The 18467-nt window shown below is 32.4% G+C and overlaps 1 protein-coding gene across 1 annotated transcript in view; it reads right to left on the reverse strand.

Moving 5' to 3' along the window:
• LOC114327848 (uncharacterized) overlaps positions 1-17881 on the reverse strand; it is a 29753-nt gene extending 11872 nt beyond the window's left edge. The window contains exon 1 of the mRNA XM_028276556.2: positions 17377-17881. Coding sequence (XP_028132357.2) covers positions 17377-17790 — 414 coding nt within the window. The 5' untranslated portion in view covers positions 17791-17881. The remainder of the gene's footprint in view (positions 1-17376) is intronic.
• Between the last annotated feature and the right edge of the window lie 586 nt (positions 17882-18467).

An 18467-nucleotide genomic window follows, 5' to 3' on the forward strand; every position in this document is an offset into this window, starting at 1 on the left:
TATTTGATAAATAATTGATTTAAGACGTGAACTTAATAAAAAGTTATTTATTGTGTATTATTTGTGGAAGATCCAAGCAGAGAATACATCAGGATAATATATTCTGTGATCCAAGTATTTTGTTGTTAAAGATGTTCAAAATTGTAAGCGTTCCATAACAATATATTATTAAAAAATCACTTTAACACTTTTCTTCTTTTCTCGATTGAGTATTAGTCTTTGTTGTACAAATAAATTATTACAGTCACTGAATACATAGTTAGTGAAAAAATTATCACATTTATTAACTGAATTAATAATTTCCAATTATAAAAATAACAGTTATCCAAGAACATTCAAAACCCATCTCTTTAAATTAATGATGATATTTTCAAGTAGAATGACATTCTAGTAATGTTTACATATCAATACCAGTGTGAATTTTACTACACGTAATTTGCCGTGTAAAGACAGAAAAAGTAGGGATACACGTAAAATATTTGCGAGTTATGTACCCATAGTCTTAAATGATCCTCAAAGTTTGAAAAGGTAAACTGATAAAATTCCATTTTCAGCATTTTTTTAACAGCATAAGGCAAGCCGATAATGGTTTGTAATTTTTTTCTGCAAAAGACATACGTACATACTTTAAATAAAAAAAATTTGAACTTTGAGACTTGAGTAAATTTTTTCAAAAAAAACTCAAAAATGTAATTTTTTGAAAAATCTCAAAGTTTCACACCTTATATCTCTGATGGGCACGGATGAAAAAATTTGAAATTTGGCTGAATGTTAGCCCCTAGCAAGTAGAATAAGGAGTAAAAATTTGGAGTTGCAGACTTACCTCATTTAGGAGTTACAGGCCTGAAAAAATGGTCAAAAATCAAAATGGTCAAAATTTGAGCGTTTGCGGGAAGGGTAATTAAAATTCAAATAAACTGTCTAATGAAATAAAAATTAATCTATTTTCACCAGATTTCACAATGAATACAAATTTATACAGGGTGGGCCAAAGAAAAGAGTTCACCTTGATATTTGGCAGTTATTAGATTTTAAGGGAATGCCGAAACAGGTCGATTTTTATTTTTAAATTACAATTTTTCTATATATATTTCATACGTCTCCATGACGTGTCATCGTCAGTGACGTCATCCATCTGGGCGTGATGACGTAATCGATGATTTTTTTAATGGGAATACAGGTCGAATGTTATCTCATTTGAAAGAGTGTTCAATTTTCTGTTCGGTAGTATAAACAATAATATAATTATTTATACAGGGTGGCCAAAAAATAATTTTTGAATTAAATTAATTGACACAAAAAGAAGAATATATGTAATTTATTTAACTCAAAATACATTTTATTGCTGTCATAAAATAGAAAAAAATTTATTATTTGGCAAATAAACATTGCTTTTCGCTTAAATTAAATGTTCAAACTGTCAAGAGGTAGGTGGGACGCTGTTTGTGATTTAATTTAAGCGACAAGAAATGTTTATTTGTGAAATAAACATTTTTTCGATTTTCTGACAGCAGTGCAATGTATTTTTTGTTGTCACAAGACCCCTATTCCCATTTAAAAAAATCATCGATTACGTCATCACGCTCTGATGGATGACGTCACGTAGTATGAAATACTGTCCCAAAAAGTTGCAACATAATAAAAGAATGTGTGTGTACTTTGTACGCACGTAAGAAGTTATACTTCTATTATATAATTTCAACGATATAAATATACTTAACAGTTACAATACAAAAAATTAACAATAATTACCAAAAATTAACCAAAACTTAACAATGCCAAGAATTTAAAAAAAAAATATGAATCGTCCGGGATTTGAACCAGCGATCTCGCGATCTCTGGTCCAATGCTCTACCAACCAGGCTATCAAGGCGCCTGTTATTGACGTTTAGGATATACATAATTACACATCATGGTGACAATTGAAATATAAAAATAGATATTTTATTATTTTACACCCAAGGAAGACAAATCCAAAGACACAAAAATTATAATAAATAATACATTTACTAAAAAACACTAAAATATTATTTTAATGGCTTATTTGCGCTGATACATAATTTGTAAGATTAGCAACTAAACGCCATACTGTCTGTGTGCGCATGCGCGCAGTATTATGAAATTTTACTCTCAATCGCGCCTAAAGAAGCATAACTTCAAAAAAGAATGTGTGTGTGTGTACTTTGTACGCATGTAAGAAGATATTCTTCTATTATATAATAGGTAATTTAAACGAAGTAAATATACTTAAAAGGTTATTTGTACTTATTTTATTTAAAAATCAAACTAACTTTCTTATCTACCACTTTCAAAAAAGAAGAATAACTTCAAAAATTATATAATAATATACTTACAATCATAAAATCTATAAAAAAAAATAAAAAAATAATAACTTGCTTGGGGCTTGAACCCACTTCACATCTACCGCGCCGTACGAAAGTTGACGGCATTTCAAACTGCACCACATTCGCGTATACGTCATGTGGGAATATACACAAACTAAACGTTTTCACCATAAATTTATATGAATTTAATAAAATTATTAGTTTGATTTTTGTCGAAATAAAATACAACAAAATATAGAGTAAGAAAACGATATATGAGATGAAGATTTGTAGAAAGTTTGTTCGTAATCAGATTATCTAAATTAAAGCATTGCCTAATAATAGGTAACTACATTATTTTGTTTACATTTTCCAAATAGATAGGTATTGAAACTATTAGGTATTTCCAACTGAAACATTTAGAATTACGTACCTGCGGCTTTTCAAAACTATTTAAAAAGTCACTATAATTATAAATTTGATTTTATTTCTGTCCACACATCAATAAAAACTAATATTATACAATATTTTTGTTTACCGATAACCTCCATATTGAACAATTATTGACAGATCATTTCAAAATTTCAACACCCAATCAGAGCCCGTATAACGACTAATACCATACTGTCGGTGTGCGCATGCGCGCGGATCAATCAAATTTTACCCTCAATCGATTCGCCGCTAAAGAAGAATATCTTCAAAAATAAAAATGGACCTATTTCGGCATTTCCTTAAAATCTAATAGGTAACTATGTATTGCCAAATATAGAGGTGGACTCTTTTCTTTGGCCCACCCTGTATAAATTTGTATTCATTGTGAAATCTGGTGAAAATACATTAATTTTTATTTCATTAGAAAGTTTATTTGAATTTTAATTACCCTGCCCGCAAACGCTCAAATTTTGACCATTTTGATTTTTGACTATTTTTTCAGGCCTTTAACTCTTATATGACGTAAGTCTGCAACTCCAAATTTTTACTTCTTATTCTACTTGCTAGGGGCTAAAGGCTGTATGACACTATGCATTTTCTTGTATCATTTCTAATATCGTTTCTGATATCGTTTCTTGTATACATTTTTTGTATCATTTCAAGCGTTCTTGTATCATGCAAGTTCTTGTATCGAAAACTGTATGAAATTCGGCACGTGATTGGTCGAAATTTTGTTTGTCACCCTGTCACGTTACATTGGTATGGTAGTAGGGTAGTACTGCGTCTACAGCTGATTTTAAGGATTTTATAAAATTTATAAACTTTTAAAAACAAATATTTTAATGTTATAATAACTAGAATTTTTACGTTGACTGTTGATTATTTGTGTTTTTTATTTTGTTTTGATATTTGTGCTAAAATATTTGCATTATAATTATCTTCAGTTTGATCCAAATTGGAACTATTGTATTTTCCTCTATTAAAAAATTATGCAATATGAAACGCAAAGTTATTCTAAATATATGGTTATTAGTAGAACAGTAGTCCATACCAAACGGTATATTAAGTATCAATAAAATATTTATAAATAATACCTACAAAACACAAATAAATTCATCAAGACATAAATCATATGATCTCATTTTCAGCCGCCATTATGACATTTAGAAGTTTTACCAGCAGGTTTTACGTTTTTGCTCTTTGCGCAGAAATTGGCGCAGTTATTGTACAAGAATCTGTGCCTGACACAAATTCTTGTATCGTTTCTGATATCGTTTCTTGTATCTGTGTATGACACTATACATTTTTTTGACATATCAGAAACGATATTAGAAATGATACAAGAAAATGCATAGTGTCATACAGCCATAATATTCAGCCAAATTTCAAATTTTTTCATCCGTGCCCATCAGGGATATAAGGGGTCAAACTTTGAGATTTTTCAAAAAATTACATTTTTGAGATTTTTTTGGAAAAAATTTACTTAAGTCTCAAAGCTCAAACTTTGTTTTATTTAAAGTATGTGCGTACGTCTTTTCCAGAAAAAAAAATACAAACCATTATCGGCTTGCCTTATGCAGCTTAAAAAAAATGCTGAAAATGGAATTTTATCAGTTTACCTTTTCAAACTTTAAGGTTCATTTAAGGCCTTAAGGGTAGTTTAAAATTAAATAATGTTTTCCGTGAAAATGATCGACACGCTTTAACAAAAATGGCCGTCATCAGCAAACTAAATTTTTTAAAAATAAAGTGAATGCAATTTTGTACTCTCTATAGACTGAAGTTTAAAAGGTAGAAAAATAAAAAATATTCAAAATAGTCAAGCAACCACCTTTGCACCACTTTGCTTGGATTGACCCATAAGCGAATGAATCAAAAAGCAAAATGTTAAAATAGCCCAAGGTTACAGTTGAGTTGTAATTTCAATATTTTATATACGCTAGAATATTCCACAGGGTGTTCCAAACTTTGAGGAAAAAACACACTATCATTGTTACACCCGGTATACAATGACACTTATCTGTTTAGCAACAATATTATTACATCGATATTCTTGAAGAATAATGCTATTATTATTTATTTTGCTCAACAGGCCATGTAGGCCCTGGGCGTGAAAAACACAATTACATTTTTTTTTACTATACATATCTAAAATATACAATATTAATTTGTCTATTTAAAAAATACATCATATAAATATATACATATATATAGCTCTCATTTTACAATTCATGGCACATTCTTCTGTTACAATTTCTCTTGCGCTCTTCTTACCACTCCTCTCCATTCTTTTCGGTCTAATACCTTGTTTCTCCAGTTATCTATTTTTAATTCTCGTAAATCTGCTTGGACGCTGTCAAACCATCTTTTACGGGGTCTTCCTTTCCTTTTTTCCCTACTGGTTTCCTGTTCAATATCATCCTGGTCATTCTATGGTTCTCCAATCTTTGCACATGTCCCAGCCATCTTATTCTATGCGCCTTTATTATTGCGGTGATTTTTGGTTCCGTATACAGCTCTTCCAACTCTTTATTTGTCCTTCTTCTCCATCCCATTTGTGTATTTATGCCGCCGTAAATTGATCGGAGAATTTTCCTCTCCCATCTTTCTAATCTTTCTTCATCTGCCTTTCTTAAAACCCATAATTCAGCTCCATATCGACGCTTGAAAGGTAAAACGGCTAATACGCCAATTACGAATTTTACAGGAGAACCGTTTAAAGTTTGAAATTTTATAAAAAAAATTATAATTTTTGTTGTAAGCTTACTATCTTGACCAATCTTAGGAAAATAAATGTTTTATACTAGAATGCTTTCATGGTATGAATTTCTAAAAGAAATATTATCTAGTTTTAAAATTAATGGCACATTATACAAAGTGATTCTTGAATGCAATCAGGAGAAATGTATTATCAGCATAATACGGTATATAACCAGGTAACTGAAAACGGCTAATTTACCAAATATGAGTAATTATATGAGAAGGTGAAATGTTTTATAATATATTTATCTTATGAATGCAAGCTATTAGAAGTGTCTTTTGTGAAATTTACAAGAATATAAGTCATTCTCGGTTTAAATTCTAATATTATTTTATTATATTTATTGCATAATTATTAGATAGTCTCGACATTTTACATTAACAAACAAAAAGAAATAGTTCAAGTAACTAGAAAATACTTTATTTCTACGAAAAAAAAAACAAGTGAGGTTTATGACAAAAACAATAAAAAACACACCAGCAATATTAAAGTTGAACTCAATCTTCTTCGTCAGTCTCTGGAAGGACATAATTTACACTATTACCTCTAGGTGGATTTGAATATTCATTATGATATTGCAAAGGTACATTCAAACAAAACTTTTACTAAAATAAAACATTTCAGCGAAAACCGCATATTTCTATCTTGAGCCGTTTAAAAGTTATAGGCACTAAAAATAGGGGAAAATATAAGTGGACACCTGGTATATCAATTACTATTTCACTACCATGATACAGATTTTCATTACGATACAAATTTGTAACCAATATAATCGCGATATGGCATAAAATACTAGACCTTATTCAACAAAGAAGAAATTAGAAAAACAAAGACGAGATTCGGTATAGAGAGATATATCGACAAATAAGATACGAGGTTAAGCGAGCAAAAGAGGACTGGATGGAACAAAGATGTCGTGAAATGGAAGAACTACAAAGAAAACATGACGAGTTTAATATACATAAAAAGCTTAAAGAAATTACCTACACTCAGAGAAAAAGAACTCCTCACTTTATGAGAAACTCCAAAGGTAAAATAATTCTCGACTTGGATGAAAAAAAAGAAGAATGGACTAACTATATAAAAGAGCTCTTCCTGGATACGAGGCCACCACTTAACACCACAAAGTATACGAATACTGGTCCTAGTATTTTAAAAGCGGAAGTAGAGAAAGCCATCAAACAGAGCAAAAATGGGAAATCTCCAGGCCCTGACCAAATACCATCAGACTGGCTCAAACTTCTGGATGACGACAATGTCTCACAACTAACAAACATTTATAACCATATATACGAGACTGGCATGATGCCACAGATATGGTTAGAGTCTACATTTATTCCACTCCCAAAAAAGCCTAATACATTATCATGTAAAGACTTTAGACTAATTAGTCTCATGAGCCACTCTCTCAAGCTACTTCTTAAGATAATTCTTAATAGAATCAAGCAGAAATGTGAAGAGACAATGGGAAACAAACAATTCGGTTTCAGAGAAGGATTGGGAACAAGGGAAGCTTTTTTCTCAATGCTAACATTACTTCAACGATCATGGGAAGTACAGAAACCAATTTACGTCTGCTTTATAGATTTTGAGAAGGCGTTTGATAGAGTTCAACATGATAGGTTGTTTGAATATCTAGAAATGATTGGAATAGACGATAAAGATCTGAGACTTTTACAACATCTATATTGGAATCAAGAAGCTTCTATTCTGGTAGACGGCAAAGAAACAGACAAAATTTGCATTCAAAGAGGTGTCAGACAGGGTTGTGTGTTATCCCCAACTTTGTTTAACGTATACTCAGAAATAATTTTTAATGAAGCCTTGGAAGGACAATGTGGAGTTCGAATCGGGGGAGAAACTATTAACAACATCAGATATGCAGACGACACCGCGATCATGGCTGAAAATATCGAAGATCTTCAATTCCTTATAGATCGAGTCACTAGAGAATGCTCCAATAACGGACTTAACATAAATGCAACAAAGACAAAGTTACTTGTGGTTAGTAAACAAGACGTCGGCCCTATGCAACTAATTGTCAATGATGAATCAATAACAAAAGTTAACCATTTTAAATACCTAGGATGTTGGATAAACGAGGCACTAAATCCGGATGAAGAAATTAAAACTCGTATAGAAATTGCAAGAGGAGCATTTATGAAACTTAGATCTATTCTGAGCAACTCTCAGCTGAACTTACAACTAAGAATCAAGTTCCTAAAATGTTATGTGTATCCTATATTACTATATGGATGTGAAACCTGGATCATGAAGGTTAACATGATGAACAAATTAGAAGCCTTTGAGATGTGGTCGTATCGTAGAATGCTCAGAATATCTTGGGTTCAACGCATTTCAAACAGAGAAGTCTTAAACAGAGTAGGTCAAGGCGAAGGTGACTTAATGAAGATGATAAAAAAGAGAAAACTTGAATATCTGGGGCACATAATGAGAGGTAGCAGATACAGGATGCTGCAGTTAATACTCAATGGAAAGATCGACGGAAAAAGGGGAATTGGTCTAAAGAAATATTCATGGCTCCGAAACCTTCGTCAATGGACTGGCTTATCAGCAGATCAATTGTTACATGCCGCACAAGATCGAGAACGATATCGGCAAATTGTTATGGAAGCTACCCACGCCTAAAAATTTGGGCACGGTACTTAAAGAAGAAGATGGCATTCGCGATGAAAGTGGCACTCGCGAAGTGACCAATGGCGAGTCAAATACATACTTTGATGGCTTTGACAATTCTCAATATGTAAACAAACTGACAAATTACTTAATTTGTTCGCGTTACAAAATTAATAAATTTGAATATATTTTTTGTTGTGAATGATCATAGAAAAAATCTTGTATACATCTTGTATTTAATTATATCATTATGAAGCTCGTACTCTATACAAAACTCGCCGCTAGGCGGCTCGTTTCGTATCCCTCATACTCGCTTCATAATGACCATCATTAAATGCTCGTTGCATAATATACTGTTATGACACGCTCTAATTTTTGTATTGTAAATCTTTCAATATTTTAAACTTTGAGTTTATTATGAGAATACTATGTGTTTAAAAATTAAATGTTTTATTGCCAAAACTGAAATTCTCTTAAGCACCAACTTTTATCAGGAAGAAATGTTTCTAAGAGATTTATAAGAAAACATTTCTCATTTGCCGCGAATATTTTGGCTCACACTGTACATGTACCTACCATAAAATCGAGTTTCTGTTAGTCCAGAAAGCCACTGCGCATCCGCTAGGAAAAATATTCTAATTCGGATTTTTTGCACAATCTTACTCAAAAAGGACTCCTTTTAACAAATTTGCATGTTGCCAGGACCAAAAGGTGGTCAAAAATTTTTTAAACGTTTTTTTTTTGTTTTTTTTCTAAAATTATTATTTTTGCATGGAAAAAAGTTTTTTTAGGATTTTTGGATCATTCCAAACAGAAAAGGTCTTTAGTCACTTTTCTCTAAAAATGATAGTTTTTGACATATAAGCGATTAAAAATTGAAAAATTGCGAAATCGGCCATTTTTAACCCTCAAAAACTATGTGAAAAACTGAAAATTTGAATGTTGTCAAGGTAGGTAGATATTCTTCAAAGATCGATTGATGAAATCCCGAAGAGTTTTTTGCAATACAGTATTCAAATCTCCTTTGTTTTTTAATTGCTTATCAAGCGTGTGCGACACTATTTTCCACCGACAGTATGGTGCAAATGAAAGGAATAAATTCGTTATTTCGTAAACTGGCGAATTTAAGGAAAAATCCCGAAACAGGTCGATTTTTATTTTTAAGTTATGATATTGTGGCATATATGGTATACTAGTGACGTCATCCGTCTGGGCGTGATGACGTAATCGATGATTTTTTTAAATGAGAATAGGGGTCGTGTGGTAGCTCATTTGAAAGGTTCTTCAATTCTCTAGTCAGTAATGTAAACATTTACATAATTATTTATACAGGGTGTCCTTCTACTTCTTTTTTTTGTCAAATAATTTAATTTAATAAAAAATTTTTGGACACCCTGTATAAATAATTATGTAAATGTTTATATTACTGAATAGAGAATTGAAGAACCTTTCAAATGAACTAGCATATGACCCTTATTCTCATTTAAAAAAATCATCGATTACGTCATCACGTCCAGATGGATGACGTCACTAGTATACCATATATGCCACAATATCATAACTTAAAAATAAAAATGGACCTATTTCGGGATTTTTTCTTAAAGTCGCCAGTTTACGAAATAACGAATTTATTCCTTTCATTTGCACCATACTGTCGGTGGAAAATAGTGTCGCGCACAATTGATTAGCAATTAAAAAACAAAGGAGTTTTGAATACTGTATTGCAAAAAACTCTTCGGGATTTCATCAATCGATGTTTAAAGAATATCTACCTACCTTGGCAACATTCAAATTTTCAGTTTTTCACATAATTTTTGAGGGTTAAAAATGGCCGATTTCGCAATTTTTCAATTTTTAATCGCTTATATGTCAAAAACTATCATTTTTAGAGAAAAGTCACTAAAGACCTTTTCTGTTTGGAATGATCTAAAAAACCTAAAAAAACTTTTTTCCGTGTAAAAAAAATAATTTTAGGATAAAAACAAAAAAAAAACGTTTAAATAATTTTTGACCACCTTTTGGTCCTGGCAACATGCAAATTTGTTAAAAGGAGTCCTTTTTGAGTAAGATTGTGCAAAAAATCCGAATAAGAATATTTTTCCTAGCGGATGCGCAGTGGCTTTCTGGACTATGTAGGTGAAGTCAGATTTAAAAAATATTGTTATTTACTTATCAGGCTTAAATAATTTATATTTTTATAAGTGTTTTTCGCCAAATAATAATAAACCATGTCTTTACTTATGTGTTGATATGTTTGAAATTTTGTTTGGAAATAGTTTCTATCTTTGGACAGACCGTCTTCGAAGTGGATTATGTACCACGCTTGATATTATTATAAACAGATAAAATGTATAATACGCCACCTGTACCCGTAACTGATGTAAACAAAACTGTTTTAAACACCACTATGCAAAAATATTCTGCCATATGAAATGACTAACACGGCTTTAAGGCTCTAATACCTGAAAGTAAAATTGACTTATTTGCTAGAATCAAACATGGTGGGTGTATTATACGACTGATAACATATTTTTGTATTAAAATTTGGCGCATAAGACATAGCTGCTTTCAAAACCATCCCAAAAATAAAATGTTTAATACGCCAAAAAAGTAGTTCAAACAGCCTAAATCCCCTTTATACATACGTAGAAAAATTCACTGAATCCAATGGTATATAAAGTCTATTTTACAAAAAGTGGCGTATTATACATTTTACCTTTCAAGCGTCGATATACAACCGTAGCTCTAATCACTGTCTTGTAAATTCTTTCTTTTGTTTTTCTTGAAACAAACTTCGACTTCATTAAGGATCTCAGCATTCCGTATTTCTGGTTGCCTTTTGTAATTCTGGATTCTACTACTTTATCTTCATGTCCATTTTCCTTTACTTTCACACCAAGGTAAGTAAACTCTTCCACTCTGTCAAAACTGTATATGTAATCTTTCTCCCCTTGTATTTTTATAAACTCTTCATTGTCTTGCTGTGTATCACCCATTATCATGTATTTAGTTTTCTTTTCATTTATCTTTAGACCAAACCTATTTGCTTCTTTTTCTATCTTTTTCACAATTCTTTTCAATTCTTTCTTTGATTTTGCTAATATTGTTAGATCATCCGCAAAAGCAATACATTGATGTTCGTTTTTAAATATGGTTTCTTCCATTTTTATGCTGCAATTCCTCATTATTACTTCAAGAACAAGATTGAACAACGTGGTTGACATCGGGTCACCCTGCCTGAGTCCTTGTTTGATTTCGAAGTCCTCTGAGATGTCTTTCCACACTACTTCGCTTTTCGTTTTTGCCAACGTCATTTCAATCAAGCTAATCAATTTTTTGGGGATTTGTAGTTGTTTCAGAGCACGGTACATTTCTTTTCTATTTATACGATCATATGCCTGTTTGAAATCTACGAACAGCGCATACAGGGTCGTTTTGTACTCATAGCAATTTGCTTGTAATTCTTTTAGCGTGAAAATCTGGTCTGTTACCGAACGGTTGGATCGAAAGCCTGCCTGGTACTCTCCCACAGTATCCTCCATGTATTCGTTAAGTCTTCCACGTATGCATTGTGCTATTATCTTATACCCTGTCTCTAGGAGTGCTATTCCCCTATAATTTTCACATGTTTGTTTATCTCCTTTTTTATGTATGGGGCAGATTCTAGCCAGCATCCAGTCATTTGGCATTTTTTCCTCTTCTCATATCTTTTTCACCAGCCAATATAGTTTAACATTTCAGCTGTTATTTCTGTCGCTCCTGGACTTTTGTTGTTTTTAAGTTGGCTGATTATATTCATTACCTCTTGTTTTGTTGGCGTCCCCACTATCGTATCGTTTTCTTCCATGTTCTGTGTTATGTCCATCTCGTCCTCTTCAACATTATTTAATAGCTCTTCGAAATAATTTTTCCATCTTTCTAGCACCTGCGCTGTTTCACTTATTAGTAATCCTTCTTCATTCTTAATATAGATGCTTCGGCTCTGATATCCTTTGTCCATTCTTTTAACCTCTTGGTAAAATGACCTTATTTCTTTAGTTTGAAATTTTTCTTCAATTTCCTTTAGCTTATCTTCTTTGGATATTCTCTTCTTTCTCCTACATTGTCTTTTCATTTCCCTTCTTGCGTCCCTATACACATTTCTGTTATTCTCATTTTCTTTTAATAGCATTATTTGTCTAGCTCTCCTAACTGCTTCAGCTGCTTTTTCACATTCTTCATCATACCAGTCATTTACTTTTCCTTTTCTCACTGTACTGTTTAGAACTGCCTCATGTGTCTTCATTACTGATGCTTATACTTTCTCCCATCTTTCTTAGATTTCCATTTCTTGTGCGCATGTTGCCAGTTCTATTTCTATTTTCTCTTTATATTTATCTTTTACTTCTTCACTTTTCAATAGGGTCGAATTGTATTTTCTCTTACCTTCTGTTCTTTTCCTTTTTCCCTTCCCGGTCGCACCTTAGTTTCTCATGCATGTCACTCTTACTAGGTAATGGTCTGAATTGCATTCTGCTCCTCTCATGCTTTTTATTTTTGATATAAAATTCATGTCCATTTTTTCTATTACTACATGATCTATTTGGTTAATTGTTTTTCCGTCGGGCGACTTCCATGTCCCTTTGTGAATTTCCTTCCGGCGGAGTTGTGTACTTCTTATTACCATATTTCTCTCCATTGCAAAACATACTGCTCGGTGCCCGTTATTATTTGTTATATCATGTTTGCTATGTTTCCCTACTATGTTCTCATATATATTTTCTTTTCCAATCTTTGAGTTGAAATCACCCATTATTATTTTCATATCGTATTTCGGTGTTTTTTCGTATTCCTCCTCTAGTTGCTCATAGAACATGTCTTTCTCATCTTCATCCGCATCCTCTATGGGAGCATGCACATTTATAATACTTATATTTCTTCTTTCCCCTTTCATTCTTAAAGAACACAGTCTGTCAGATATAGGCTTAAAAGCTATTACCCTTGATTTCAAGTTTTCCTGTAGTATGAAACCTGTTCCTCTGGTTCTGTCTTTTCCACCACTTTTAAAAAAGGTTGTGCCCTCTACATCCACTATTTCAGTTCCTAATTGTTTGGTTTCTTGTACTGCAAGCAAGTCCAATTTATATTTCTTGACTTCTCTTACTAGTTCTTTCAGATTGCCTGCGTCTCTCTCATATTCCAAGTTCCAAAGTTTATTTTTCGTATATCTTTCTCATTTGCCTTAACCCTTAAACGCCCAACCTTTTATAGGTTCCATGTACGCCCAAGGGTGGGTAAAAAATGTCCACCTCGAAAATAGCTACTATATTTATTGAGAGTTGTTAGAAATGGATTAAACTTAAGATTCTTATGCTTAATAAACACAGCATCTTTTAAAATATTAATATAAACAATTTGCAAACCTTACAACAAAATTACAATGTACATCCAAATTAACATACCAGTAAAAGCCATTAATTCAGATTTGTCGATTTTCTCCACATTCTTCCTTTCAGCCTCCTCATTGGCGGATAATTATGTCGATAATGTAATTATACGTCGATAGTTATATGGATTATGTTCCTAATAACGAAAATATATAAAGAAACCTTTAGTAACAAGTTTTACCAAGGGTGTACTTTTCATGCCCGTCCATATTTAACTCAAGATATTACTTTTATTTTCAAAAACATCGGTGAAACCAAATTAACATTCGATAAAGGGCTGTATTTTTAACAATAAATAATTTTTGAAAAATTTTTAAACACGTAATAAATATGTTACAAGGGAATACGCATTAGGTGGACATTTTTTACCCACCCTTGGGCGTTTAAGGGTTAATCGTTGCCTCGGTCATTTTACTGTTACATACCGTTTTTAGTTTTTTGAACTTTGCTGCACCTCAAAGCAGTTCACCTTGGCGTTCCACTTCCAGACTTCGTCGTTTACTGTCAGTTTCTGGAAACCAATTTTTACATTCTTGCCTTCTTCTTTCTCTTTCTTTGCTCGTTTTCTTATTCTTCCTTGTATTTCCCTTTCTATTTTATTCATATCCTCATTAATGTATATCTTTTCCTGGCCAACCTTTTGTAATTTGTTTTTATTTACCATTATCTTTTCTTTATCAGTTGCGTTCTTCAGTTCCACCAGACAGGTTTTATTTCCTAACTTTGTTGCCCCCTTAATATTTATTTCCACCTGCAGTGTTTTAGCGCAGAAATCCTCTATCATTTTCTTTAATATATTCTGATCGTATGTATTTATGTCCATTCCTTGTATGATTACATTGTTTCTTCTCTTTTCTTTTTCCATTCTATCCATCCTCTCCTCCATTTTGTCCATTTTTTGCTTCATATCATTATTTTCCTTTTTTATATGATCATTTTCTTCCCTTAGTTCCTTAATCTCCTGTCTATACTGCTTCTGTTCCTCTTTCATTTCCTGAATGTCAGTGGTTAGTTTTGCTAACATTTCTAATACTCAATCAATTTTATCTTCCTCCAATTTTTCTCCCCCTTCGCCCCTCCGCCTTTTGTTTTGATTGGTCTCCGTATCATATTCATTGTCACTATCCATTTTTTTTCCTCGTGCTAAAGCTTCAGGACAGAAGGTTGCGATTCTATAGGTCTTGTAGTACTTGTAGCCCCGCGCAAGTGACTATTGATCAGTCGACCCGGCGGATCTCCAGTCACTATCAGGACTACAATTACCACTTTATTTCTACTTTCTTTCTATTTCGATTTCCTAATTGGATACACTTTATTTGAAAACCGGCAACGTGGCAATTTATTTTGTCGTAACCCGTCTTCACCTATCGCTGTTATCAGCTGTCCCTAATTAGTTTAATTACTTAGGTATATTTACATTAGTTTTTCACTGTTGGCGTTTATGTATTGTTCACTCACTAAATCCATTTGAAAGAGAAATTTTTTATCACTACACTTATAGAGTCTGCTAAAGTTTATATACTGTTCAAATTTCTTGAAATATTTTCTGTTGTAAGTCGCGTAAATCGAGATTATTACAGACAGAAATTATAACACATTCTTACTCTTCTATACCAACGTTGCCTGACACTTATCTGTTTAGCAACAATATTATTACATCGACATTCTTGAAGAATAATGCTATAACATATTAAAAAATCACTAAAATCGGATAACAGGTTTAGGAAATATGAGACATTAAAAATGTCCCATTTTTAAGGTGGTGCATTAATTTTGGCGCTTAATGTAGTTTGCTAGGCTTGAATTATGTCGTTTATGTCATTTGGTGTTACATTGTAAGTTCCCCCTGCCCAAGGCAAATGTCTAGATCTTAGAGTGTGTATTTATTTAAGTTCCAATAAATTATAGTTAGTAATAGTTATTAGAACTCTTTAGCGAATTGTTATTAGTCTTAGGGACCGTTCAAGTATTACATAACGCAGGTTGGGGGGGGGGGTCAAAAATCTTCAAAAATTGCGTTACGTAATAGTTAAACGCCCATTACAGTGCGTTACGTAGGGGGGAGGGGGGTCAAAAATCTTCAAAAATCGCGTTACGTAATACTTGAACGCTTCCTTATAAGTTGTCCAATACTCATTACAGGTGATTTCTATAGTGACATTATTTGGTGGGAATCTGTCTTTTCATAAACGTTCCACAATTAAAATTACGTTCCACAATTAAAACTTCCCTGTTCCAGTGTTCCCATACATCAAAGTTTGTCCTACTAGGCAACCCTTTCAATGCAGAAAGCAAACCGGTGCTCTTTGTTAACACGTTGACAGATGTCTAATTTCCATTGATGCAATGTGACACAACATCTGTAGACGTTGCATTTTTCCCTATTCTACTTTGCAAAATACATATAGTGTCACAACACTTGCTTATACATTTGACGCACTCTGTCAATGTGTTAATTGTTGATAAAATCCGGTGCGCTCTCATCCCATTAACTTTTAATTAAGCAGAGCAGGGCCACAATTTCCTACTATTTAATGCCACACTGAAAAAGTTAAGCTATTAACAAATTTTCAGCTTGCTATTACAGTAAAACCTTGATAGAATGGACCTCTATTTAACGGACTTCTGATATAACGGACAAAAAATCCGATCACTTGTAAAAAAAATAAATTTAAAAAAAAATTAAATGAAATGAAAAAATGAATTCTGGAAGAAAAGTCAGCAAGGACAGGATATCGCACTGCTTTCTGCTAACGTCAATGAATTGCTTGGATTGACTGCTGCTATAATTGTTAGCAAATCTCGTAAACTTAGAGTTCTCAAAGATATAATGTATCATCTACCCGTTTTATATTATAGCTCTAATAAGATATGGTTTATCACAGATATTTTCAAAAATTGATTTTTTAAAGAATTTGAACCTGCAGTGAGAAACTGGAAATATTGCCGAAAGAGGTGAAATATTTACTGATTTTAGACAACGCTCCTGCTTATCCCTTTGAAAATATTCCACTTTCAAAAGATGACAATTCATATTGCAGAAAGTTTATAGATAAAGTAGAAAAGTAAAAAAGTATCAAACAAAACTTGATTCCTTTTTTAAATTACAGATTTGTACACTGTATATAAATACAGTAGATATTTTCGAAAAAAAAAACTTTGATTGTAAACCTATTTTTATATAACAGACTGTTGGCTTTAATGGACATCCCCCTCTCCAATCCCCCAATTAGTCCCTTATATCGAGGTTTCACTGTACTAATCTTTTTTTGGTATGTGGGTATCTAGGGCTATCACATTACAAAGATACCTCCAATATTGTCATATTTTGTCACTACTCATGCTGCCATCGTTTAAGGGTACCCCTAGCATTGTCATTCACGGAGCGCATAATATTCATTATTTTAAGATGGTATACAAAAAGATCTTTGATATGATATGATTAATATGACAATTGAAAGATTTGCAGCAGATTTTAACTTTTGTGGAAATCTCAATACTTATGTAATGTATTTAGTGGCACATAGACTGGGAGGAAAATAGGGAAAGTCCCTCCCTCCAACAAGATTCGACATTTAAAAAAAACGTAAACATAAAAATATACTAGTTGACATTAAATTTAAATCACAGACAAATTCAACAGAATAAACCAGTTAGTTAGAAAAACTAAGGGAACTTAATTTGTCTCTTGGTTGGTGTTTTGTTGGAAGTTCCCCCAATGCAAATGTCTAGATCTGCCACTGAATGCATTGCAGCAATAATTTGGTAAATAATGATTTTGTATCTACAATCTTACTTTAATAACTTCAGGCAATGCTGGAAAACTCTCTGATAACTTTTCTATCGTCCACTCTTCAGGATCTGTACTATGAAGTAGCCTCATTTGTTCTTTATCAGTCCAAGTGAGAAAATTCGGAAATTTTTCTTTAAAATACTTGTTTTTAACCGTTATATATTTAAGCTGTTCATTTCTAACTTCTACTTCTTCCCTATGTTGTTTATAGCTTTTATGTACATCCATGAAATCAGTCTCCAGATCATCTAATTCCATGTCTTGAAATTCCTGCTGAAACTCCTGAACCCCCAATATAGCTTTTCTTTTGTGAATACCCGGGTCAGTTTTAGCTCTAGTGGCTCTATGAGCTCGGGAATACCTTCTACTAAGTGTAGAAGTTAGTGAGCATATGTATTTTGTTGTTAAAGAAATCATGATTTAACTATTTTTTTAAATCAACAAAACAAACCACACATCTTACTTCTAACCTACAATATGTTACTGTCACGTCTGTCAGTGTCAATCTGTCAGTGGTCACGTGGTCAGTGTAAAAATCTTAAAAATGAAACTGGCTTCTTCTTCCAGGAATTCGAATTTTCCATAGCTTAAAATCTCGTACTCTAAAACTTGTTATAGTCACGAGTCACGGGGTGGTATTCTTTAATATACAGTGAGCACGTAAAGGTTGGATTAGAATAAATTCATTTTTTCATGAATGGGCGATTTTGGAAATCCTGAAATAGACCGATTAATATTTTTCAATTATGCTTTTTTGGCATATATATCATAGTCATGATACTATAAATAACAAAAGATAAAACCGGAAGTCGTGACGTAACTGGAGACCGACAAGTTCGTAATCATTCGTAATGTCCGATTACTTTGAATTGTTCGCGGTTGTATTTTATATTTTATTTTTGACAGTTATTTTGACTGGAATCTCGACACTAAATATTTTTCGAATACATTGAAGTTTAATGTTATTTTGCTAATTGAATAATTTCATCACATAATGCATACAAATCCCACTTAACTTTAACAAGAATTCAAATTCAACTTCCGGTCTCCAGTTACGTCATCAATGCGCTACGGGAAAATACTACCTCTTTATT

This window comes from Diabrotica virgifera, chromosome 5 (genome assembly GCF_917563875.1).
Source record: "Diabrotica virgifera virgifera chromosome 5, PGI_DIABVI_V3a".
Taxonomy (NCBI): Eukaryota; Metazoa; Arthropoda; class Insecta; order Coleoptera; family Chrysomelidae; genus Diabrotica; species Diabrotica virgifera.